The following is a 26,316-nucleotide window of genomic DNA, read 5'->3' on the forward strand; positions in this document are numbered from 1 at the left end:
AAGGGTTCCTCTTGTCTTTTCTGTCAGCAATAATGTAAAACAGGTAACTCAAGGCTACACATTGGAAGTTGATACTTGACTCTATAGCACCACCTAGTGTACATATATGGAGTTTACGCCTATGCAGTTCAGGCATGCAACATGACATAACAGATGGAGTACAGCATCGGCCTCATTCAAACACAGAAGAGGGGAAGATAGCAGAGAATCTACTCCAGCATTTTGTGAGCAAGCGACCCCAAACACACTTCACGCTGCTCTCCACCCATTTCCTACTTTGATCCATTTACAAGGCAGAAAATGTTTTGATTCACTGCTGCTGTAGGATATAGAGACACAACCCCTCACAATGCAGTATCAGTAGTATATGCCTCTGAATAATGTACAACATTGATTTAATATTCTACATGACATTGAAAAGCTCTCAGAATTTGTATTTTTAAGTAATGATCACTTTCCTTTTTGAGAGGATTTTGGAATTGAATTTCCACTGATTCAACTATTTTATCTCTGTAGTCAATATACAATCCAGAGGACAACATTCACAATGTATAAGAATGAGAAAAACTAGAAAAAGTTCAGCTGCAGTGTAAGTTGTAGTGGTAGTGATAGTAATGAACTATCTCTGAAAGACCAGCAACAGTTTGCAGTGTGGTGTGTGAGGGAACATTTTTATTTTTTATTTTATTTCACCTTTCATATCCACAGGCACAGTTACAGTCAGACTGAACGCCTCCCCTGTCAGCTTCCTCTATGGGGTCAGGACTGCAGGACAGCTCCCTGAAGTTCCTCATTGGCTCTCCTTCGGGTTTACAGGAGATATAGAGCAGCCTGCGGGTACATGAGGGATTTCTTAGAGCCCGGATCACACGATAATGAGGCCAAGCCCGGGCAGGGTTCACCACAGCTGCGAGTGGGCAAATGTCTGAGGAATAGCCTGGGACCTCCATGATCAATTGATTTGGAAATGTCAGTCCTTGTTCCACAATAACCTACATTGCTAAACTATCCCCATGTAGTTACAAAGCAGTTACTATGTCACTACATGATAAAACAATGTGGTTCTACAATTATTACTGTGAAGGGCAACTTAAAGGGATAGTGTACCCAAATTACTAAATTACATTTTGTTTTCTTACCCTGTTAGAAGTCTATGGACAAGCTATGACAGGGATCAATGCTTTGGTTTTGTTTACCTGGCTACTGTTTCCAAATGCTAATTTGTCAATCATACTGATAGTCAATCATACTGATATTAGCATTTTTCAGCCTTCATGTCCAAATCATCCTAAAGTGTGTAAAATGGATTGTGTAGCTATGTTACTTATAGATGATTTGGACATGAAGTGTGAAAATGTGAATATCGGTACCATTGACCTGCATTGGATTTGTGCCACAAAGCTAAAAAGTTAGCATATGGAAACAGTGGCCAAGTATTCAAAACCAAAGCATGGATTGCTGTCATACCCTCACAGCATTGCTTTCAGGATAAATACATCAACGTATCATTTTGTAATTTGGGTGAACTATCCCTTTAAGGTAAAAAGTTACCAAATAAAACGAAACCATTCTCTTACTGTAGCCTTTTTTTATACTGTGCATGTTAATATATTGTGTACTGTATTGCATTCTATTCATCACTTCCTGTTGTATGTGTGGCAGGACATGTAGCAGCTTGTAGGGGGATTCCTCCTAGCTGCAGCGACTCGTGAAACGCTCCTGGAAGTACAGGGAGTCGAGCTGGCAGATAGAACCAGGCCCTTGGTGAAGTACTCCACCAGGAAGGCCTTTTGGACCTCTTATCTCCTCCGGGGTGAGCCTCTGCGGGTGTGGTGTGGCTTGCTGCATTGATCCTCACTGTCACCTGTGAGCGTGTAATGTATAGGGTTCATTTCAATAAATGAGTACTGTGTGTCCAAGACGATTGAACCCCCGGGGACAATAAAGTTTAAGCCTATCTTATCCCAGCCTTTCTCATCCCAATTCTTTGGGCCCAACAGTCGCTCCATATATTTGAAGTATTCCAACACAAACACACCTGAAATTAGTTAACTAATCTGAAAGCCAATGTGCTTGTTCGACATTGCAGCCGTCACTGCAGGCAACTGCCGACTGACTGATTTACAAATCACCTTGCATCCTAAATAAACTACTCGTTATTATTTGTAGATCAGACAGTCACAATTTACCCACAACGCATCATGGATTTGACGCTCTTGACACTGTCGCCCCTAGTTACCGCAGCCACAAAGTCATAAACCATGCCTATTTCTACAATTTATCTTATTAAAATATGATTATTTAAAATCTAACCCCTATAACCACACAACTTACCCTATTCCTATCCAAACCATAACTTGAGAACAAAAAGCACATTTTTGTTTGAAATCATTTTACAATATAGCCAATTTTGTGGCTGTGCAATCTAGTGGAAACTCTTGAACACAGTTGAGTTCTTGCGCGACTACGTTACAGACGCCAGATCTTACACCTGGCTGGGTATTTAACATATCATCTAACCACATCATATGACAGCTATCTGATGCCCAACTGCACAGTCGATGACATGGTGTGCAACCATTGGTTGATGCAATGCAACGCCTGCTCTTAATGTTGGGCAGGAACTCAACCATTGCGGTGTTCCTGCCTAACTACATTGCGGACTATGGCTGTGTCTGATTGACTGATCAACAAATAATATTGAGTTGTTATTTATAATGCAAGGCACTTTGTAGATCAGTCAGTCGAACACTGCTATCACAGCTTTGATGCTCTTGAACACGGTTGTTGCATTGCATCAACCAATGGTTGTGCGCCACATCATTGACTACACAGTCGAGCATCAGATTGCTATATTATATGATGTAGTTCGCTGATGTGTTAAACACCAATCCAAGCGTTGTGAGATCTGATCAGACAGGAACACCACCAGTGTTGATTTGAATCAGTTGTGCTGGTGTTAGGGTACATCAAATATATGGAATGACTGGTGGGCCCTGTGAACTGGGTTGAGAAAGGCTGTCTTATCCTATCCTACCTCACTCCAGTGGCCTCCGTTGTGGAACGGCAGACAGGCCTCCAGGGGCGAGGTGAAAGAAGTCCTGGCAGCACCTGGCCACAAGCTTGTGTCTCTCTGGCATGTTGAGGAGGTGGTCCCCATTCACATACAATGTTGCCCGCCTTGCCCATGCACATGTAGAATCACACCATCTTAGGGTTGCCATCCATCCCACGGTTGACTGAGAAGGAAGGATTTCTTATACGCTTCCGGGTTAGAGTGCTTGAAAGCGGCAGCTCTACCCTTTAGCTCATTACGGATGTTGCCTGTAATCCATGGCTTCTGGTTGAGGTATATACGTACAGTCACTGCATGGATGGCATTCATTTAACAAAAAAACGCCGCCTACTGGAGGGAAACGGATTTTCTGCAGAGTTGGCCTCTCTCTTCCTCTCTGACAACAGACACAACGGTTTCTACTACCACTACCTCAGGTTACCACAGCCACAAAGTCAAAATTGTCTATATGATAAAAGTTCATGAAAACAAAAATGTGCTTTTCGGTCTTAATTTAAGGTTAGAGTTAGCATAAGATTAGCAGCTTGGTTAGGGTTACCACAAACAATTTTGTAAAACATTTTTTTAAGGTTTAAAATTATATTTTAAGAAGATCAGATGTAGAAATAGGCACTCCAGAGTGGTGCAGCGGTCTAATGCACTGCATCTCAATGCTTGAGGCGCCACTACAGACACCCTGGATCGAATCCAGGCTGTAATTCAACCGGCCATGATTGGGAGTCGCATATGGCGGTGCACAATTGGCCCGGTTTAGGCCATCATTGTAAATAAGAATTTGTTCTTAATTGACTTGCCTATTTAAATAAAAAATGTATAACATTTTTTGAAAACTTGTTTGTGTTAATTAATGATGATCAGGCACAACGCCGATAAGTTCATGGCTAGAAGGGATTCAGCTTTCGGCTAATTCCTAACCCAAACCCATTTCCTAACCTTAACCTAATTATCATAAACTTCTGCGTAAATTATACTAACCTGCTGCTACAAAATGTAAATATGACGAAAGCTGGATCCCTTCTAGCGTGACCCTCCTATTTATAGTCCTACATATATCATTACACTCATAACAACCTTATTATTACGAAACTTCTATTAGGTCAAATAAGCCACAGATAGCAAATAAACCATTACATTTTTTTGTTAACTAAATTCGACACTCTCATTGACCTCCATAAAAATACTCCCAGTTATCCTTCTCCCTTCACCTCTTCTGGTGGTTTCAAGTCAGAGATTTCCGAGTTCCCAGTTTCCAATTGTTTCAATTGCAACAGTAATTTCTGCGGAGATCATATGTCGAGTTCAAAACAACAGGGAACTCAGAAATTTAGACTTCAGTGCGTTCAAGACAAATGGGAGCTCTGAAAAAAATATCTCAGACTGGGGACAGAGAAAGGCCGGCAATTGCATTGGGGAATGTTCCTCCGTGGCTATTTCCGAAACCAAGTGTAGATGTTAACATGATTGAGGGCAGGAGAGAATGTGTTGTGGACGTGAGATGGTGTGTGGAGAGATGGATTTGTTTTTAAGGATGGAAACAGATGGTTCAAATGATCCAGTCAGTGGAAGGGTGGGGGCAGGTGTGTATATCCCAGATTTCAACGTTAGAGTATGTAAGCGATACATTTATTAAGTGTCAGTATATGCAGCCGAGTTGATGGCCATGATTATAGGTTTTTAGATTGGTGGAGGAGGTGAAACCACTCAGAGTTGTGATCTGGTCTGATTCTGCTGCAGTGTTGAGTAGTGTGAACACGGGCAGGTCTGAGCTATATGGATCACTCCAATCCTTCACGGTGCTAGAAACACCTCAACAAGGATGTAGAGAACGTGTGTTGCAGCCATGGGGTGTATATATAGGGGCGGACCCCAGCCGTGGCACAGGTGTACATGGGAGTAAATCTGTAAATCCTCACCTCGAATGTGTCCCTCCACCGCGGAGTGACATCAATATATAAATGTATTGGAGTGATCCATATAGCTCACTTAACCGTAGTTACATACGTGACCTTCGGTCTCAATGTTCTGCTGGCCTGGATGTTTGGATGGTAATTGTTGTTCTATACTGTATGTTCTGCTGGCCTGGACATTTGGATGGTAATTGTTGTTCTATACTGTATGTTCTGCTGGCCTGGACATTTGGATGGTTGGATACTGTATGTTCTGCTGGCCTGGACATTTGGATGGTAATTGTTGTTCTATACTGTATGTTCTGCTGGCCTGGATGTTTGGATACTAATTGTTGTTCTATACTGTATGTTCTGCTGGCCTGGATGTTTGGATGGTAATTGTTGTTCTATACTGTATGTTCTGCTGGCCTGGATGTTTGGATGGTAATTGTTGTTCTATACTGTATGTTCTGCTGGCCTGGATGTTTGGATACTAATTGTTGTTCTATACTGTATGTTCTGCAGGCCTGGATGTTGGGATGCTAATTGTTGTTCTATACTGTATGTTCTGCTGGCGTCCAGGTAATGTGCATGTTTACAGAAAGTGTGGAATGCACTTTGGGTATCAGCATAGAGCAGGACCAGAGTGGAGAGAACAGTGGGATGTAAGTGAAATCCGTAGACTCCTTTTTGTTGATCAATGGATGCATTTCTATCGTCCTCACTTCATGATAGAATGAAGGGTATTGACCATGACAATAGTCAAACTAAGACAGTGGTTAGTTATCTAGCCTTTTCTGTGACGTGTGTGCTGAATTCCAAATGGATCCTTAACGTTTAACCCTAGAGACTTTGTGTAGATCTGACTTGTAGACCAAAGGTTCTCAGAAAACTCATAGAGCACTTTGTTCAGCGTAGACCACTGAGGAGACAGAGGAAATTTAGTGAAATCTGTAAAATATGTAGGTAGTTGATCAATGTATTACTTATTTCCGGAGTTACTTCAAGGCATCATTTTGGTTGCTGTGCTCTGTGAATTAGAATGTGGACCATGCTAATAGTCAGAACTTTATTCTGTAATGTACAGTATGTGCTGAATACTAAAATCAACCCCTTACCCCTAGAGACAATGTATATCTGAAAGCAAATGTTATTGTTCCATCTTACCCTCTTTCAGGCAGGTTGAGGTTCTGTCATTCCTTTCTGATTTGCATAAGTGCCTAAAAGGAGGAGTAGGGGCTAGGAGTCGATTTGGATTTCAGCTGGGGAGTGCTGGAGCAGTGTTGACTCTTATTTCTGCTTTTCTCCATATATCTCTGTCCCCCTATAGAGAGGCTGTTCCGTTTGTCCAGCTGATGCTCATCCTAACTACATCGTCTCCTCCCTCAGCCAGATGATGGTGACCCCTACAGCCTAAACCCCCGCTTGTCAGTCTCACTGTCCTCCTTTACACACCAATGCTTCTACAACTCACTTATAACATAGTTATACACACTTTTATACAGCTTGGGGTCACAGTTTCAGAATAGATTAAACGTTGTAAGTCGCTCTGGATAAGAGCGTCTGCTAAATGACTTAAATGTAAATGTAATGTAAATGTTTTGTCACAAGGAAATCTGAAAGGCTTTAGTTGGGTCAGTGTAAAAAAGAAGATTGCTGAACCACCTCTACATAGCATCTCTGGTTATCACATTATTTATTACGTCTGATGGCATCAGTTATTACAACATGAAATTATACACGGTTAGCTTTTATTGTGCTCGTAACCCTCAGAATTACGAGTAATACTTTGGCGTGATGTCACTCAGGAAGTTGAACCACCCGTTTGTCCCAATGTCACTTCCTGTGCTGCGTTGCAGTGGTACGGGCCACATACACCGGAGGCAGACACAGACCCTGAAGGTGCCTTACTATGTAGGAGCTAGCTTCACCGAGCGATATTCTGGAAAAGACCTGAAGACCGCATCTCCAACCTCAGGAATAGTTGCTGGAAGGAGACGAAACAGAGTAAGTCACAGCCCAACGTTAACGCAACGCACATGCAATGTTTGTACCCTTTTCACACTATGCCTACTGTGCTGGCTTGGATATTTTCCTTTCATATTGTCTTCTCCAGCATGCGTCCTGCAACTCTATGATGGCGCTGGAAGAGATGGCTTCCGTTTTACAGGCACCTTGTGCTATTGTGTTTTTTGCGTTATTTGTAACTTATTTTGTAACAAATGTTTCTGCCACCGTCTCTTCCTCACTACTGTTACTTTGTTTCTCCTTAATTATTTGTTTATATTTTTTGTTTGTTTAAGTTCAATTTTTCTATTATGTTTTATTTCTTGTTAAACATTTTTTTACTTCAGTTTATTTTAGTACATTTTTCTTAACTGCATTGTTGGTTGAGGGCTTGTAAGTAAGCATTTCACTGTAAGACTACACCTTTTTGTATTCGGTGAATGTGACAAATTACATTTTGATTTGAACAATGGTGGATGCGTCGCCAGACCAATGCAGTGAAATAATTCTGAAGTTTTAAGATTTTTGATAAAGTGCATAATTATATCAATTATTTCAATATATTGGATACATTTTTGTGTGTTTTTGTCTTCCAGAGGAAGGCTTGCTGTACCTTGCTCATCATTTCGGAGACTGACTTGTACCAAAGGGCTCAGCAGATGGGAGGCCTACGACTGTCGGAGATTCAGATCAGGATACAGGGATAAGAACCCACAGACATACAGAAGGGTACATTTTAATGGTGGGCACCAATATCTAAAATTCCCACAGACATACAGAAGGGTACATTTTAATGGTGGGCACCAATATCTAAAATTCCCACAGACATACAGAAGGGTACATTTTAATGGTGGGCACCAATATCTAAAATTCCCACAGACATACAGAAGGGTACATTTTAATGGTGGGCACCAATATCTAAAATTCCCACAGACATACAGAAGGGTACATTTTAATGGTGGGCACCAATATCTAAAATTCCCACAGACATACAGAAGGGTACATTTTAATGGTGGGCACCAATATCTAAAATTCCCACAGACATACAGAAGGGTACATTTTAATGGTGGGCACCAATATCTAAAATTCCCACAGACATACAGAAGGGTACATTTTAATGGTGGGCACCAATATCTAAAATTCCCACAGACATACACGCATATAATTTAATTCTACACACAAATCACAATTGCTGCTGCCAGACTCTTATTATGATTGCTAAATACTGCACAATTTAAACACTTGCCCCCAAATCCCCCCTTCCCCAAAACATGTAAATATTGGACTATAGATTGTTCCTTCCTGTATTATACTTTTGGTCAAATGTTTATTCTCTTCTACTGAGCCATTTACTTTATGTTGGTATTCTTATATTTTATTATTTCTTATTGTTGTTGCATTGTCCAGAAGGAAGATGCAAGTAAGCATTTCATTGGCTGGTGTATACCACATGTATCCTGTATGACTAATAAAACTTGAAAAATATATCAGTATCGCTTGATACTGTTTTGACCTCAATATTGTTTGATTTGGGTTTGATATCGATATGAGCAAGACATATCACGCTATCCTTCCTGTTAACCTATGCTATTATGTTTTTTTTAAAGCATAAATGACTGTTTCTGCATGCACAAAATCCTCTCGCAGATGTTCACATGCTCTCAACTTTATATACTTAACGTGAGCATTTGTCTCCAATAAAACAATTGCTTGGACATGTGGTGCGGCAGGTAGCCTAGTGGATAGTGTTGGGCCAGTAACCGAAAGGTCGCTGGTTAGAATACCCAAGCTGACAAGGTGAAGTATGTCTGTGCCCTTGAGCAAGGCTCAAGGGGCGCCGTACTACCATGGCTGACTCTGTAAAACACATTTTACTGCATCTGTGACAATACATTTGTTTTTTTCTGGTTTCGGCAATTTAGTTGATTTGGCAATGTGAAACCAACCGGACCAAATGTAAATAAAATACTATAGCTCAGAACTGTGTGTGAAATGCCCTTACTTGCCTGCTGATAGATCATTGACAGAGGATGGGTTTCCCATTGCACTGTTACAATATTTTTTATTAACCAATGTGTTATTAAAAAAATGTAACTGATAGATGCCCATGATTAACATTTTTGATGTGTGCTTGCATGACCTGCTGCCCATCTGCTCTGATTTGAACCTCAATGGAAAAAGTTCTGTTGGAGATCCATTTGATGTTTTGATTGCTCCAGACTTATTTTCCTCGGATTATTTGTTACTTGAATGGAATGTTAAGAAATCAATAGAGAATGTTCTATCCAAGCCAACACACACAAACTAGAGCGTAAGATTTGAGCAGCAATTAGAGAGAGAAAATGCCTTGCAGACATATGGGCTGTGGGGGACCCCCCCCCCCTCCCTGCACACTCCTGCGGATAGACTTAACTTCCTGTAGAACTGTGAAACAAACTGACAAGGTGATAGTTGGTTTAAATACAAACACTAGTGTTTCTTTTTTTAAAGCATTGAAATGTATTTTTGAATGAGATGCTGCTCTTTCCCATATTATGCTTTGATAAATATTTAGAAGAACCAACTCAAGGCCTTTAAGGATAGACATCTGAGCCAGTTTATAACTTGTATAGTTAGTACCTGTAAATACCATACATTTTTATTACATGGGCTAGATGGAATTATGTAGCTAATGTAATTATATAATTGAATGTACTCTGTGGATTTGCTTGTAGCTTGCAAATTATTGCACAAATGAATCTGTATTTATTCAAATTAAACAAATATCAAATGTTTCTTTATAATCACTATATAATGACCTAGTGTAGTTTTATTTTATTACAGAGACAAATATTTGATCCATGAACAAAATATTTCACATGGATATTTTAATTTGAAAATGTATTTTAGTTTTTCAGTTTCAAGTTCTTGAAAGAAAGTACAAAAAGCAGTTCAGGTGAATATGAGTATCAAATCATTTCTAATCAAATCCATGGTTCAAATAAATACTGTCTAATCAAATCCATGGTTCAACAACAGCAGATTTGCATTGTCTTTATGGCCATATCTTACATTAAATTGTCTCCACATGTCAATTGATGTGGAAAAGCTGCCATAAGATGTGTTCCCTAGAAAACATTTAATACATTTTAGCATATACAAAAAAATAATACATGGTTAACATTGTTGCACAAGCTTTTCTTGTCCGACTATGGGAATTATAAGCATCTTCAGAATCAGAATTGGACTATTCAAGGTACCTGCACACCTTCAGAAGTGGATTGAGTTTTCTTTAGGTACATTGGTGACCACATTGGAATATCTGAAATCACTTCTATCACACAGAGCCATACAAGGCTTCTCTTAATGTAGTGTTGTCTTCAGTCCAGAGTCATAGACAATATATACATCAGACCAGAGTCAGACAATATTATGTACATCCGACCAGAGTCACGGTATTGAAGCATGCCTGATTTGCACTTTTGGGACCATTACACCGGTTCCATTGCACCAGACAAACCAAACAAAGTGCAGCATACTAAATATCAAAGTATTTCAGATATGTATTATTAGACTCAGGTCTGATATCTACTACAAAACATCCATAGCTCTTGCCAGGTCAGCACTCTTCAACGAGCAGTTCTCCTGAACTATATAGCTTTCTTTTGATAGCCCTGAACCCGGTACTGAGCCTGAGTGTGTGTCTCCCACTCTGCCTCTGGGGGGACACAGCCCTCCGGCCCCCAAAGAGCCTCTGCACCTTGGGCCACAACCCCCCCACCTCTGGCCGTAGCACGAGGGTGAGATGGAAGGTAGGAACCAGGTTATGGTCAACGGCTATCTGCTCCACACTACACAGTTCTCCTTGTTGGTCCCCCTGCTCCACACACAGGTCAATGAGCGCCCCCTTGAGGCCGCACGGCTCACTATCAGCCAGATGGAGAAGCTCCCGACTGATGTTGTGCAGGAGAGGATCTGGTAGGACCAGTTTGGAGCAGAACAGGACAGTGTCCGTAGCGTCTGAGAGGCTCTCGACAATGGTCTTTACAATGTGGGCACAGAGAGACTCCTCCAGTGGACTGTAGAAGAGACCACTGTCAGACTCGGAGATCATGGACATGTCTGTGACTGATCCTGGAACAGAAAATAAAACAATAGGGCTACTTTTCATTCATTGTACTGTATAGTGCTGTAACAATCAGTCTTGAGGTGAACTTTTTCATATGAAGCCTATGGATAAGCAACTATTGATGCCAAGAAAAAAAAGTGTTATACTTTTAAATCTGTTTTGGAATCAATATTGCTGCATACCTTTTGTGTGATACATTATTTTGCAACGTTGTAGCAATCCTCCTAAATAAAGCAAAGACAGTAGGCTACTCTTCACTCAGGCAAAAGGCTGCAGTGCTAAACAAACACTCACCAGTGTCACTATTCCAACTGCGATGATCTTTGTCTGCCAACCGTTGATTGATCCTTTTGATTACGGTTAGTTTCTGCACCAGATTCCCCCAGGACAACCGTTGAGAACCCAGGTCTTCCTGTGGGGAGGAAGGGAAGCTGTCGTCCAGCGAGTTGTTATGAGAAAAGGTAAAGTACATTTTTTAAACCCGTTGACGATTAAATAATAAATCAAATAAGTGCTAAGAGTGCGATGTCTTTCACCACCGACCAGACCAGCTGGACTACACCAAAGACAATTACAGAATGGAACTAGCTAAATAAATAGCCGCATAAACACTCCTCCCACATATGGCTACCGACCAATCAGATGATCTCGCACGTTCCCAACGTCCTAACTTAACGTATTAGCGAGTGCCAAGGTCGTCACTAGTTATCCCAGCTACAAGATCATAAAGCCCGCCTATTTCTACAATTCCTATTTTTTAAATCTGAATTTTAAACCTAATCCTTACCTTAACCACACTGCTAACCGTATACCTAACCTTAAATTAAGAAAAAAAATGTTGCATAAATTTTTCCTATATAGACAATATTTATTTTGTAGCTGTGGTAACTACTGGAAACCAGCTTGCCCTGTAACATTGTGGGTCCTTTGATGAAGCCTCCCCCACCTCCCGGAGCCCCGAGCCCTGTGCCCCACCCCCTCTCAGCTCCACCCCTCTCAACTTTACTGTCAAACGCCACGAAACCCACGTAACCCACGTACCCAAAGATAGTATCGACTATCCCCACACCAACCCTTGAAATGTACACAATTTGGTATTTCTCAAGGGAGAAAATGACATTTGGAGACAGTGCATGCACTGCAATACTATGTCATGACCCTTGAACAGTAAACGTTCCCAGTTTTGGGGAGAAGTGAACTACATGTTGTTCAACTGGTCATTTAACTACATTTTGCAGTAGCTTGGTGATAGTTTAAAAAGTAGTTCATTACTTTTTGACATGTAGCAGTGTAGCTAACTACTGGAACTACACACTACTTATTTTGCTAAAATAAAATATGGGTATAGTAGGTAATAGCTTTCTTTTTTTGGTATCCGACCTACCTGATTCTCACTTGAACATATTTTTTGTGTTTAATAAGCTAAATTACAGATTGTATTAACATATAACCCCAAAGTGATTTGTTCTTATAATTAGTAGTCTATGACATTTCAGATTTAGCCTATATATGATGTCATGTTTCACAGAAAAGTTTGGATGTAGTGAACTACTTTTTCAAAGTTAATTTAGTAAATTAAACTATATTTTTTCTTAATGGTAGCTTTAGTGTAGTGTAATCATCCAGTGTGAAGTAATAGATAACCTATATTTTCAGAGTAGCTACCCCAACACTGAATGTTTCTAGTTATTTCAGGACATTTAATTTAAGCTTTGCTTTCTGATATCTGGGGCATGTTTGCTACCTAGGCACATCTTGAGTAATTTAACATATCTACAGGGCCTCATTTATAAATGTAGCGTATACATAATATACCCCAAAACCAGTTTTCACACAAAAGTATTTTTTGTTTTGTTTTTTTTAACTCTCCAAAAATTGCTTTTATCGAGTTAATCACAGTCTTTGCTGTGATTAATCATGATTAATCTCATATTCAGAATGTGCTCAAATTGAGCTGTAATTAAGATTTTTTTTAAATATATATATATATATAAAGCATTACAAGAATTTTAATGTCTTAATTTTGTCCAAAAATGGTTAGTAAAAAATGGTTAGTAAAATCAGGAAAATTGATGAAGCACACTTCCTTTAACCTCTATTGTTTTGACATCACATTGCAGTTTTTAGCTGTAGGCCTATAAATGTATGTTTTATGTGTATTTTGAAAGCTTTCAGACAATGCGATTAATCACGATAAAGATTAAATATGCATTAAAATGACAAAAGTTGACTGGAATTAACTAACCTCTGACAGCCTTAATAAAAACTGAACTTGATATGAGAATGTGCGTAACTCCCTGCAAACTTTAGACCATGCGTTTGCACAATATCTAGTGGTTGAATTGTTACATTGTAAGCAGGCAAGTAGATTTTGTGAAAGTGGGGGGATATGATGATATGCCTTGGCAATAAAAATGGAACATTTCAAGCATTTGCCTTTAGTGAGAAGAGAAAAAAAATCTATTTTATCTTTGCAATCTAGAAATAATAATTGATTAATAATTAGAAATATGAATATATTTCCTGTTAATTTATTTCATTTCATTTCCATTTGGTATTTTATTAGGATCGACATTAGCTGTTGCAAAAGCAGCAGCTACTCTTCTTGGGGTCCACACGAAACATGACATAATATAGAATGTTAATGGACAAGATCAGCTCAAGGACAGAACTACATAAATTAAAAAATAATAAAGCCACACGTAGCCTACATATCAATGCATACACACAAACTATCTAGGTCAAATAGGCGTTGTGCCGCAAGGTGTTGCTTTATCTGTTTTGTGGAACCAGGTTTGCTGTTTATTTGAGCAAAATGAGATGGAAGGAAGTTCCATGCAATAAGAGCTCTATATACAGTGGGGAGAACAAGTAGATACACTGCCAATTTTGCAGGTTTTCCTACTTACAAAGCATGTAGAGGTCTGTAATTTTTTTTATCATAGGTAGACTTCAACTGTGAGAGACGGAATCTAAAACAAAATTCAGAAAATCACATTGTATGATTTTTAAGTAATTCCTCGTTCTCGGGGCTGCCCCTCTGGCCGGCGTCGTCCTGCAGCTGGAGCCTTGCGTCAAGGGGGTGGGGGGTACAGTCATGTATACTCCCGCTCCTCCTCTCCGGCGTTTGACGTCGGTTTACTAACCACCGGTCCTGGCATTCATCATTACGCACACCTGCACTTCATCAATAGGCACACCTGGACTCCATCACTTCACTGATTACCTTCCCTATAGTTGTCACTCCCTGAGTTCCATTACCAAGCAGTATTGACTATATGTTTCTTGTCTGTACACTACTCATGTATCTTGTATTGTTCCATTTGCTTCCCGACTCCCAGCGTCCACGTTACAAACTGATTGGCTCAAACGCATTAAGAAGGAAATAAATTCCACAAATTAACTTTTAACAAGGCACACCTGTTAATTGAAATGCATTCCAGGTGACTACTTCATGAAGCTGGTAGAGAGAATGCCAAGAGTGTGCAAATTTGTCATCAAGTTTGGCTACTTTGAAGAATCTCAAATATAAAATATATTTTGAGTTGTGTAACACTTTTTTCGTTACTACATAATTCCATGTGTTATTTAATCTTTCTGATGTCTTCACTGTTATTCTACAATGTAGAAAATAGTAAAAAATAAAGAAAAACCCTTGAATGAGTAGGTGTGTCTAAACTTTTGACTGGTACTGTAAGTTCTTGATGTCACGCCTTGGTCATTGTATCTTGTGTTTTTGTTATATGTTTGGGTAGGACAGGGTGTGACATGGGTTTATATGTTGTATTTCGTATTGGGGTTTGTATTATTTGGGATTGCGGCTGATTAGGGGTGTGTCTAGTTAGGCTTGGCTGCCTGGGGCGATTCTCAATCAGAGTCAGGTGCTTGTCGTTGTCTCTGATTGAGAACCGTATTTAGACAGCCTGAGTGCGCGTTGTATTTTGTGGGTGTTTGTTCCTGTCTCTGTGTAGTGTTCACCAGATAGGCTGTAATAGGTTTCACATTCCGTTTGTTGTTTTTTGTATTTATTCAGTTATTTCATGTACCGCGATTATCTTCATTAAAGTCATGAGTAACCTACACGCTGCATTTCGGTCTGACTCTCTTCATTCAACAGACGAACTATGTTACAGAAACATCCACCACTCACAGACCGAGCAGCGTGTGAACTGGCAGGATCTGAAGGAGGACATTATGGACAGCAGAAGCATGGAGTATACTACGTGGGAAGAAATCGACAGGTGGGCGGCAGACCCAGAGCGAGTGCAGGAGCCCGCCTGGGATTCCCTACAGCAATGCGAAGAGGGCTATAGAAGTATGGAGTCGAAAAGGAAAGCACGGCTATACAGAGCGAAAACCGAAAGTAACGGGGAAAGCGCAGAGAGAGTGGCTGAGTCAGGAGTCAGACCTGAGCCTACTCTCCCTGTTAATCTTGAAGAGCAGTTGCAGTGGGAGAGACTGCACCATTTGGAGATTTGGACATGGGAGGAGGAATTAGACGGAAAAGGACCCTTGGCGCAGCCGGGAGAATATCGCTGTCCCAAGGAGGAAATAGAAGCAGCTAAAGCGGAGAGGCGCAGGTATGAGGAGGCAGCACGGCAACGCGGTTGGAAACCGGAAAAACAGCCCAAAAAAATTATTGGAGGGGGCTAGAAGGGAGAATAGTTATGCCAAGTAGGAGACCTGCGCATACTCCCTGTGCTCACCGTTGGGCTAGAGAGACCGGGCAGGCACCGTGTTATGCTATGGAGCGCACGGTGTTTCCAGTGCGGGTGCAGAGCCAGCTGCGGCACATACCAGCCCTTCCTATTGGCCGGGCTAGAGTGGGCATCGAGCCAGGTAAGCTTGGGCAGGCTCGGTGCTCAAGAGCTCCAGTGCGCCTGCACGGTCCGGTCTATCCAGAGCCACCTCTACACACCAGTCCTCCGGTAGCAGCTCCCCGCACCAGGCTTCCTGTGCGTGTCCTTGCGCCAGTACCACCAGTTCCAGCACCACGCACCAGGCCTCCAGTGCGCCTCGCCTGTTTAGCGCAGCCAGAGCTTTTCTCCTCTCCTGCGCTGCCGGAGTCTCCCGCCTGTTTAGCGCAGCCAGAGCTTTTCTCCTCTCCTGCACTGCCGGAGTCTCCCGCCTGTTTAGCGCAGCCAGAGCCTTTCTCCTCTCCTGCGCTGCCTGCGTCTCCTGTCTGCCCAGCGCCGCCAGTGCTCCCAGTAGGCCCAGCGCCGCCAGTCTGCCCAGCACCGCCAGTCTGCCCAGCGCTGCCAGTCGGCCCAGCGTCGCCAGTCTGCCAGGATCCGCCAGAAGTGCCAGTCTGCCAGGATCCGCCAGAAGTGCCAGTCTGCCAAGATCCGCCAGATCGGCCAGACAACCTGAATCATCCAGTTCCACCAGCCAGCCAGGATTTACCGGAGCCTACTACCTGCCTGAGCTTCCTCTCAGTTCTGGGCTTCCTCTCAGTACTGGGCTGCCTCTCAGTACCGGGCTTCCCCTCAGTACCGGGCTGCTTCGGTCCCGGGCTGCCCCTCTGTCCCGGGCTGCCCCTCTGTCCCGGGCTGCCCCTCTGTCCCGAGCTGCCCCTCTGTCCTAAGATGCCCCTCTGTCCTGAGCTGCCCCTCTGTCCTGAGCTGCCCCTCTGTCCCGAGCTGCCCCTCTGTCCCGAGCTGCTCCTCTGTCCCGAGCTGCCCCTCTGTCTCGGGCTGCCCCTCTGTCCTGAGATGCCCCTCTGTCCCGAGCTGCCCCGCTGTCCCGGGCTGCCCCTCTGTCCCGAGCTGCCCCTCTGTCCTGAGATGCCCTCTGTCCTGAGCTGCCTCTCTGTCCCAAGCTGCCCCTCGGTCCCGAGCTGCCCCTAGGTCCCGAGCTGCCCCTCAGTTATGTGGGGATCAGGGTGAGGACTATTAGGCCATGGTCGGAGGAGAAGGTGGATTATCCCAGGACGCGAAGGGGAGGTACTAGGACATTTATGGAGTGGGGTCCACGTCCCGAGCCAGAACCGCCACCATGGACAGACGCCCACCCGGACCCTCCCTATGCTCTTGAGGTGCGTCCCGGAGTCCGCACCTTAGGGGGAGGTTCTGTCACACCTTGGTCATTGTATCTTGTGTTTTTGCTATATGTTTGGGTAGGCCAGGGTGTGACATGGGTTTATATGTTGTATTTCGTATTGGGGTTTGTATTATTTGGGATTGCGGCTGATTAGGGGTGTGTCTAGTTAGGCTTGGCTGCCTGGGGCGATTCTCAATCAGAGTCAGGTGCTTGTCGTTGTCTCTGATTGAGAACCGTATTTAGACAGCCTGAGTGCGCGAGATTCTGCAATTCTGTCTTGATTGTCCCTTGAGTCTGATTTATCTGTCATGGATTCACACACGCAACTGATGTCCTCAATGGCTTACAGATTTCTGTCATCTTGCCGTTCTGTCACGTCTGCTCCCGCTCTTCCTCCCTGGTGCTCGTGGACGCCAGGCTGCCCTGTATTACGCACTCCTGCCATCATTTACACACACCTGCCTTCCCTCGTCACGTGCTTCAGCGATATTGGACTCATCTGGACTCACTCAATCATCTGTTAATTACCTCTCCTATATTTGTCAGTTCCCCAGCTCTGTTCCCCACTGCTGCATTGATTGTCATATGTCTGTGTTACCCGTGTGCTGACGCTGTTCCTGTCTTGTTCTATGTCTGTTCCCGAATAAATGTCTGACTCCCCGTACCTGCTTCTCCTGTCTGGCGTCGGCCCTTACATCATTCTCCTGTTTCAACTCATTGAGCTGACCCTGGGAGAACTGCAAACTGTTCTCCAGGTCCTGGACCTCTCTGGTCAGGTTGTACATTATTGTATTAGTTGAATCCACCAGTATTTGGACAAAAAACTTGAAGCTATTTTCTTGTAACAACTGCTTGAACTCTTTTTGGTTGTTTAAAAGATCCACCTGTGATAGAGAGACACCACTGTCCTCAACGGTACTCCCGCTGGCTTTGGTCTTTATCAAGGTAGCTAGCAATGTAGGTTACACTGTTACTCCTCGCAGGTCACAGGGAAGATTGAAAACAAACAGCAGGGATCTAGACAGCCACAAACCCGGGATAATCCGCGGGCCCAGCCACAATGGCTAACCGCATCGCGGGCTGTGTTCAATCCCTCAAGAAAACCCCACTATCTTGATAGGCAGCTAGCTAGTAGCTAGGCTAGCTGCTACACCAAATAGCTCCTCAGACCCATCCTTGGTCATCACTGGACAGAGAGTAGCAGTCCCAGCAACTGATACCTAAAAAAAAAACTTTCCAATATACATTCAAAGCAACAAACTTTCCAAAACACCAAACCGAGCTTTCCCTCATTGTTCGTTCAACAGGATCGCGCATTATCATTGTAAAAAAATAATCACACACACATACGTTCTATGTATTAAAGTCAGTAGACAAGACACTGCTTTCTTTAAAATATGGACTCCAATGGGACACAATGGTCATGTAGATAGTGGTCCTGTGTAGCTCAGTTGGTAGAGCATGGTGCTTGTAACGCCAGGGTAGTGGGTTCGATCCCCGGGACCACCCATACGTAGAATGTATGCACACATGACTGTAAGTCGCTTTGGATAAAAGCGTCTGCTAAATGGCATATATTATAGATACGACCATAAAATTGCAACCATTGATGGCTACCAGATTATCACCTGGGCTTCGTTTTTCAAAATGTTTAATCTAGATCAGATTATCTCGATTCTGCAAAACTGCATTTAGACGGTCAACACAATTCTGATCTTTTTTTTTCACTAAATTGTTATTTTGACCAGTCAGATTAGATCTAAAAACAAATCTGATGTTGAAGAGATCTGATGTGAATGGTCAAAAGACCAATTATTGGAAAATATATCAGAATTGAATTGGCTAACTAAGCCCAGCCTACTTTTATTTTGTTGCAATCCAGGATCAGATCGATCTGGGTGTTTTTGAGCCAGTTTTTCAGAAAATAATCTGATAGGATAATTTTGATCCAGATACCACAATATCAAAATCACAGAATCCATATTTCAGTGCATTGAACAGGCCTACACCATGCCATCTACTGGACAGGTTAGGGCACTATTTCTACACTGTAAACTACATACATGACGGTACCTAAAATGAAACATAATATAGCCTGAATATCACTTGTAAGTACATTAATTTATTTGACACTTCTCAGTATAACTGACCACATACCAGGGTAAAACGACTGCCCCCTTTCATTAAAACCACAGAAGTTCAAGGCCAATCGCAGTACTACAGGCATTAGCAGAAAACAGGATCCCCCATGATAGTGTATGGAAATATGGCAATCTTCGTGTAAACATTTTTTAAAGACAATTATTGTACAAGTAATTGCTTCTAATACATCAGATGTATGTCCTTGAACCAATTATTTTAATATCGCACTCAAAAGAAGAAGATAATGTACAGGGAACTGCTAAAATAATGGAAACACAATTAAATGAGGGATTATAGAAAGGGAGGAGCAAAATGGATTCGTGGTCAGATTTGCCAAAAGGAGGGCAGCGGAAGGGAATTTGTGCATCGCGGAAGTTAGAGTAGCAGTGATCCAGAGTTTTGCCAGCACGAGTGCTACAGTCAATATGCTGATGGAATTTAGGTAGCCTTGTTCTTAAATTTGTTTTGTTAAATATCCCCAGCTACAATAAATGCAGCCTCGGAATATATGGTTTCCAGTTTGCATAAAGTCCAGGGAAGTTCCTTGAGGGCCGTTGTGGTATCGGCTTGAGGGGGGATATACAAGGCTGTGACAATGTCCGAGGACAATTCTCTTGGGAGATAATACGGTCTGCATTTGATTGTGAGGAATTCTAGGTCAGGTGAACAAAAGGACTTGAGTTCCTGTATGTCGTTACAATTACACCATGAGTAGTTAATCATGAAAGATATACCCCCGCCCTTCTTCTTCCCGGAGAGACGTTTATTCCTGTCGGAGCGACGTACAAAGAATCCAGGTGGCTATACCGACTCTGACGGCATTTCCCGAGAGATCCATGTTTCCGTATAACTTGTCACGGTTATAACGAGAGATCAACCTGCTGATTTATTTTTGTGTGTTATTGTATGCAAGCAGGTTTGCTTCAACACATACGTGCATGTAATAGCGTTCGTTTTAAGAAATCCATTGGTAATGGCAAAGATGGTGTATAATGAAGATGATGCATAAAGGCTGTTTACCATTGAGAAAAATCAAGTTTCATGTCCGTGTAGGTGAGCATTCCCTCTTTCGTGTGAGCATGCTTTCCCGCATGAACCTTGACCCTTTTTTTCAATGGGAAACTGTCCAATAACAGCTGGCTCTGGTTTTTGTTCAATTAAATAAAATAAATGAAATATGGCTCAAGTAATTAGAACTGATAGGGTTTTAGACCTATCATAAATTCTAGTGATTTAGCAACGTCCGGTAATGCAGAAGCCTACTGATCGCCAGTAGGCGACGTCAACTCGTGGGACGTGGGACATCCAACTGTGTAACGGTTCTCTTGTGGTGAAGGAGAGTCGGACCAAAATGCAGCGTGTAGATTGTGATCCATGTTTAATAAACAAACGTAAAACACGAATCAATACAAACACTACAAAACAAAGAACGTAATGAACGAAACGAGGACCGAAACAGCCTATACTTGTGTAAACAAACACAGAGACAGGAACAAGGACACTAAGGACAATCACCCACGAAACACACAAAGAATATGGCTGCCTAAATATGGTTCCCAATCAGAGACAACGATAAACACCTGCCTCTGATTGAGTGTCATGCAGGTGAAAGAGGACCCAAAAGCGACTTGGCGAAAACAGAGTCTTTAATCCAGTAAAGTAAATACAAACAAAAAACACAACTTTCACTCGAAATGACGAGGACAAACTGGAGACTCGATCTTGAACAGCAGGTGAACAGCAGGTTGCCTCGGGAAGGCACTTGAACCAGACAGACTCAGACACCTGCTCACCACGCAGCATCTGAGGAAAACACGACACGACAGGGCGATACACAAACACAGCACGGTGAATTCTAGACAAGGAACCGACAGGACAGGAACGGAACACAAAGGAAGAAATAGGGACTCTAATCAGGGGAAAGGATCGGGAACAGGTGTGGGAAGACTAAATGATTGATTAGGGGAATAGGAACAGCTGGGAGCAGGAACGGAACGATAGAGAGAAGAGAGAGCGAGAGAGTGAGAGAGGGAGGGGGAGAGAAAGGGACAGAAAGAGGGAAAGAACCTAATAAGACCAGCAGAGGGAAACGAAATAGAATGGGAAGCACAGGGACAAGACAAGATAATAAATGACAAAACATGACATTGAGAACCACTTCAGACAGCCATAGACTTAACTAGAACACCCCACTAAGCTACAATCCTGATACCAACACACCACATACAAAAACCCCATGCCACACCCTGGCCTGACCAAATAAATGAAGATAAACACAAAATACCTCGACCAGGGTGTGACAAACTGATTTGTTCTGGCGCCAGGCCTGGGAAGAGGAATTTTGGTAGTGGTGTATGGGTAACAGTTATGATTGACAAGACGAGACCAGAATTACAAGGTGTAACAAACAATGAATAAACCAACAAGAACAAAACACTGACAGTTGTCTTTGGCACTATTTTTACTTAACTAGGCAAGTCAGTTAAGCTAATTCAATTCTTATTTACAATGACGGCCTAGGAACAGTCGGTTAACTGCAGAACGACAGATTTTTACCTTGTCGCCCCAACACACACACACTCTCTCACTCTCTCTCTCTCTCCTAGTTTTGTTTAAGAATGTTTTCAACAGAATCCCCTCACCACACACACACACACACACACACACACACACACACACACACACACACACACACACACACACACACACACACACACACACACACACACACACACACACACACACACACACACACACACACACACACACACACACACACACACACACACACACACACACACACACACACACACACACACACACACACACACACACACACACACAAAGACAGGGGTGTACATAGCTTAGGCCGTCCCAATGCTGGCTTGCCTAACATTGCATCCCACTGCAGATAGAAGCAGAGTTTACAGATTGGATATGGTTCTGTCCATGCTACAATATCTGTCTGTAGAACATTGCAGTGTTCCATCAATTAAATTCATCCCAAATTCTTCTGAAAGAGTTTTCTCTTCACAGTAAAATACGTATGACAAAAGGATTATATCAGAACATGTTTGTTCAGAATACCATTGACTAAGTGAACAGCTAGTATGGCAACAGTTCAACATATTGACGCCTGAAACGAGTCCTGTCCAGAATGCCCAGATAGTTTGAATTACTCAACATTAAGCGTGGAGCACCTAGGCTATATCTGAAGTTGCTGTGTGCAGAGCAATACAGTGTTAGCATTGACATAAAGAACAGTGGGTCTCAGCAAGATTTTCCAACCATTACAGATCTGTTTCTGCCTCCTCCAGCATTAAATCACACAACCCTAAAGAGTGCATTATCTTCACTCCAAACTCCAGTCACAGATGCAGAGTCAGGCAGAGGGACAGAGACAGACAGAGGGACAGAGACAGACAGGGGACAGAGACAGAAAAAGTGTCTGAGGCAGAAAGAGACAGAGAGAAAGACCTCTCTGCTCAGGGCTGTAGTATATTCTAATTGAACATGGCCTCTGCTCCAAACTCCAGGCAACTCCAGAGTCAGAGAAAAAGAGAGAAAGAGAGAGGAGAACCAGATAAAATAGTGAGAAAGAGAGAGGCAGAAAGAGGGAAGTAACTACAGAGATAGACAGACAGAGGCAGACAGGGATACAGAGGCAGAGCTACAGGCAGAGACAGAGATAGACAGACAGAGGCAGGGGCAGAGGCAGACAGAGATACAGAGGTAGAGATACAGGCAGAGACAGAGATAGACAGACAGAGGCAGGGGCAGAGGCAGACAGAGAAACAGAGGTAGAGATACAAGCAGAGACAGAGAGACAGAGGCAGGGGCAGAGGCAGACAGAGAAACAGAGGTAGAGATACAAGCAGAGACAGAGATAGAGAGACAGAGGCAGGGCAGAGGCAGACAGAGAAACAGCAGCAGAGATACAGGCAGAGACATAGTAGGATAAACACACTACCATATTTCTATGTTTACTCAGCTCTACAGAATCTTGAGATAAAGACAGGGTTCCATTAGAGGGGTGCTGGGAACTTTCATAACAAATCCTAACTATAATTTACATTAAAAAATAGACCCACATTACTGTTAAAGTTACTCCCATTACTGTCACTCATAACTGTTTTCAAGCTTGGTCCAGCCCAGATTGTCAAGACACATTTTTTAAGGTGAGCTAATTGGATAAGATTACCTTTAACCCATCTAAACTGGTCGGTACGGTTCATTTGAATGTGGAATCCCTCTGGTCTGGATTTTAGCCTTGAATGGCATCACATTTTCTCTTCAGGCACTTTACCCATAAAAAAAACATTTTTATAATATTAATATTATAACATAGCCTACCATGTCTGTGTAATATATTCTCTTCAGGCGTTTCCCCATACAATATCAGTGTAATAATACAATATCAGTGTAATAATACAATATCAGTGTAATAATACAATATCAGTGTCATAATACAATATCAGTGTAATAATACAATATCAGTGTAATAATACAATATCAGTGTAATAATACAATATCAGTGTCATAATACAATATCAGTGTCATAATACAATATCAGTGTAATAATACAATATCAGTGTAATAATACAATATCAGTGTAATAATAACTGATCTGCCCCCTCAAGCCCTCTACTGTATAGTGGCTCACGATTGGTGCAGCGTTCTAAGGCACTACATCTCAGTGCTTGAGGCGTCAGTATAAGACCCTGGTTCAATTCCATGCTGTATCACAATCGGTCGAGATTGGGAGTCCCATATGGCGGCACACAATTGGCCCAGCGTCGTCCAGGTTAGAGTTTAGGCCGTTAATTGTAAATAAAACATTTCAAAAGAAATAGTGTTAGTTGTTGTGTCTCTCCAGTACTGATTCATGCAACAGTAGCCCAGAGGATTGTGATGGACTGAATTGTTCTCATTATTAGACCTTGAGAGAGGGAGGATTTACCCATTTGATCACGTAGCCACTGTCTCCTGCATTGTTCCATTTCGACTGGAGATGTTGTTTCGATTTTAGAAAATATTCTGAGAATTGCATAATGGGAATGAATAATAAGAACATTTATAATGCCTTATGAGCTATGTATGATGCTTCATCACGTCAAGTTTTTCTCACAATACATTTCACACAAAAGTAGTATTATGTGCTGAGAAACAGTGGGGCAAAACAAGTATTTAGTCAGCCACCAATTGTGCAAGTTATCCCACTTAAAAAGATGAGAGAGGCCTGTAATTTTCATCATAGGTACACTTCAACTATGACAGACAAAATTAGAAAAAAAATTCCAGAAAATCACATTATAGGACTTTTTATGAGTTTATTTGCAAAATCTCTTAGATTTAAAGTCAAATTCACTCCAAATGTGTTATTTGTACTCATAACAATAGATGCTAAAGAGTTTGAGAAAATAATGTTAATACATTCAAAGATGGCCAGTATGAATATTAGCACAAATGCTAATATGCTAATTCTCATTAACTACAGGACGAAATTACACCAAAATGTCTCAGCTTAGTTTGAGAGAAGCTAAGGGATTGGTCAAAAGGTAGCTGAATTATTCACAAATCAAAAATCTGATTTTACATGGCCATTTTAAACCACTGTAAATCCACAGTTGCCTATCAACTTGAAACTTCGGTCATCGGTTTCATTGACTTCCCTAAGATGAACCACACTGAATTTGGTAGTGATATCTCAAAAAACAAGGAAACTATTAACTCATTCTTTCCATATGTAACTCCAATGCTCAAAATCATCTGCAATAATTTTCTCCTTGTGAACCATACATCAGATTCACTCCAGATTTTGTATATAGACAACGTGAATTAGGGCTTTATTAAATCCGTATCATCGAAATTCACCGTTACAGCGTGATTGAAATTTAAAGCCAATGTTCCTGCGTTAGCGGAGACTGCAGTCACGGTAAATGCTGCAGATGTCGGCCCAATAGGAAATTACCTTTACATGTCAGCGATACAGATTGAATAGAGAGAGCCCTTAGCCTCTAATGACTTTGAGAATGATTAGTTGCTGCATTCAAAGTCGGCCGTGCTACACCAGATGGCACCATATCACAACAGGGCTATAAGAACTGATCCGATGGGCATTGGACCATACCATTTAGAATGTAAACCTTATGTATACAGTGCCTTCGGAAAGAATTCAGACCCCTTGACTTTTTTCAAATGTTGTTACGGTACAGCCTTGTTCTAAAATGTATTAAATAAATAAAAATCCTCAGCAATCTATACACAATACCCCATAATGACGAAGCAAAAACAGGTTTTTAGACACTTTTGCAAATGTTTTAAAATTTAAAAACAGAAATATATTATTTGCTTAAGTATTCAGACCCTTTGCAATGAGACTCAAAATTGAGCTCAGGTAAATCTTGTTTCCATTAATCTTCTTTGAGATGTTTCTACAACTTGATTGGAGTCCACCTGTGGTAAATCAGTTGACTGGACATGATTTGGAAAGGCACACACCTGGCTATAGTATATTTTTGCAAAAATATATATATTTATATTTCACAAAACGGCATTAGCACTTACCCGTCCAGAAGTACGTCCTGTCCTTGCAGAAACAGCTCCTCAATGTTTGAATCATAACACTCAAAGATTCCTCAACCAAAAAATCTGTCTCACTTTCCAGATCAATCTGTTCTATAATCTGGTGCAAATCTGTATGCTTAGACTTGGACTTCGCTTTTCCTGATTTATTCACCATGATCTCTTCAATGAAATCGTTGAAAAAACACTTTCCAAAATACTACTTTCCAAAACACTGCTGTGCGTAACAAGTGTGGCTGCAACTACTCTGATGGTCAATGCGAGAATGAAGTTCGTTAGGCATGCGTTGACAAACAAGGGATGGTGGTCCAACCCATAACCATCACATACTGGCGTTTACCTCAGCTCATTGGCTATCTATCCAGCTAGATTTCAAGAAGATCAGTGGTCATTGGGCAGAAAAACAGTCAATCAACGAAGCTTCGCTGATATTATTGGTGCGCAATGAAGTCATTACCTGTTGTCACGACACA

At 41.9% G+C, this 26,316-nt stretch overlaps 2 protein-coding genes across 2 annotated transcripts; one reads left to right on the plus strand and one right to left on the minus strand.

Moving 5' to 3' along the window:
• The first annotated feature begins 6,744 nt into the window (after positions 1 to 6,744).
• On the plus strand, positions 6,745 to 8,950 carry LOC124041133 (dnaJ homolog subfamily B member 12-like). Its single transcript, XM_046358344.1, has 2 exons — positions 6,745 to 6,969; positions 7,566 to 8,950. The coding sequence occupies exons 1-2, from the start codon at positions 6,760 to 6,762 to the stop codon at positions 7,674 to 7,676; spliced, it is 321 nt and encodes a 106-aa protein (XP_046214300.1). The 5' UTR covers positions 6,745 to 6,759; the 3' UTR covers positions 7,677 to 8,950.
• Positions 8,951 to 9,677: 727 nt separating this feature from the next.
• LOC124041132 (DNA damage-inducible transcript 4 protein-like) lies at positions 9,678 to 11,663 on the minus strand. The gene is made up of 2 exons (XM_046358343.1): positions 11,372 to 11,663; positions 9,678 to 11,082 (listed from the first exon to the last, which is right to left on the minus strand). The coding sequence occupies exons 1-2, from the start codon at positions 11,547 to 11,549 to the stop codon at positions 10,568 to 10,570; spliced, it is 693 nt and encodes a 230-aa protein (XP_046214299.1). The 5' UTR covers positions 11,550 to 11,663; the 3' UTR covers positions 9,678 to 10,567.
• Between the last annotated feature and the right edge of the window lie 14,653 nt (positions 11,664 to 26,316).

Source organism: Oncorhynchus gorbuscha, linkage group LG08 (assembly GCF_021184085.1).
Source record: "Oncorhynchus gorbuscha isolate QuinsamMale2020 ecotype Even-year linkage group LG08, OgorEven_v1.0, whole genome shotgun sequence".
NCBI classification, from domain to species: domain Eukaryota; kingdom Metazoa; phylum Chordata; class Actinopteri; order Salmoniformes; family Salmonidae; genus Oncorhynchus; species Oncorhynchus gorbuscha.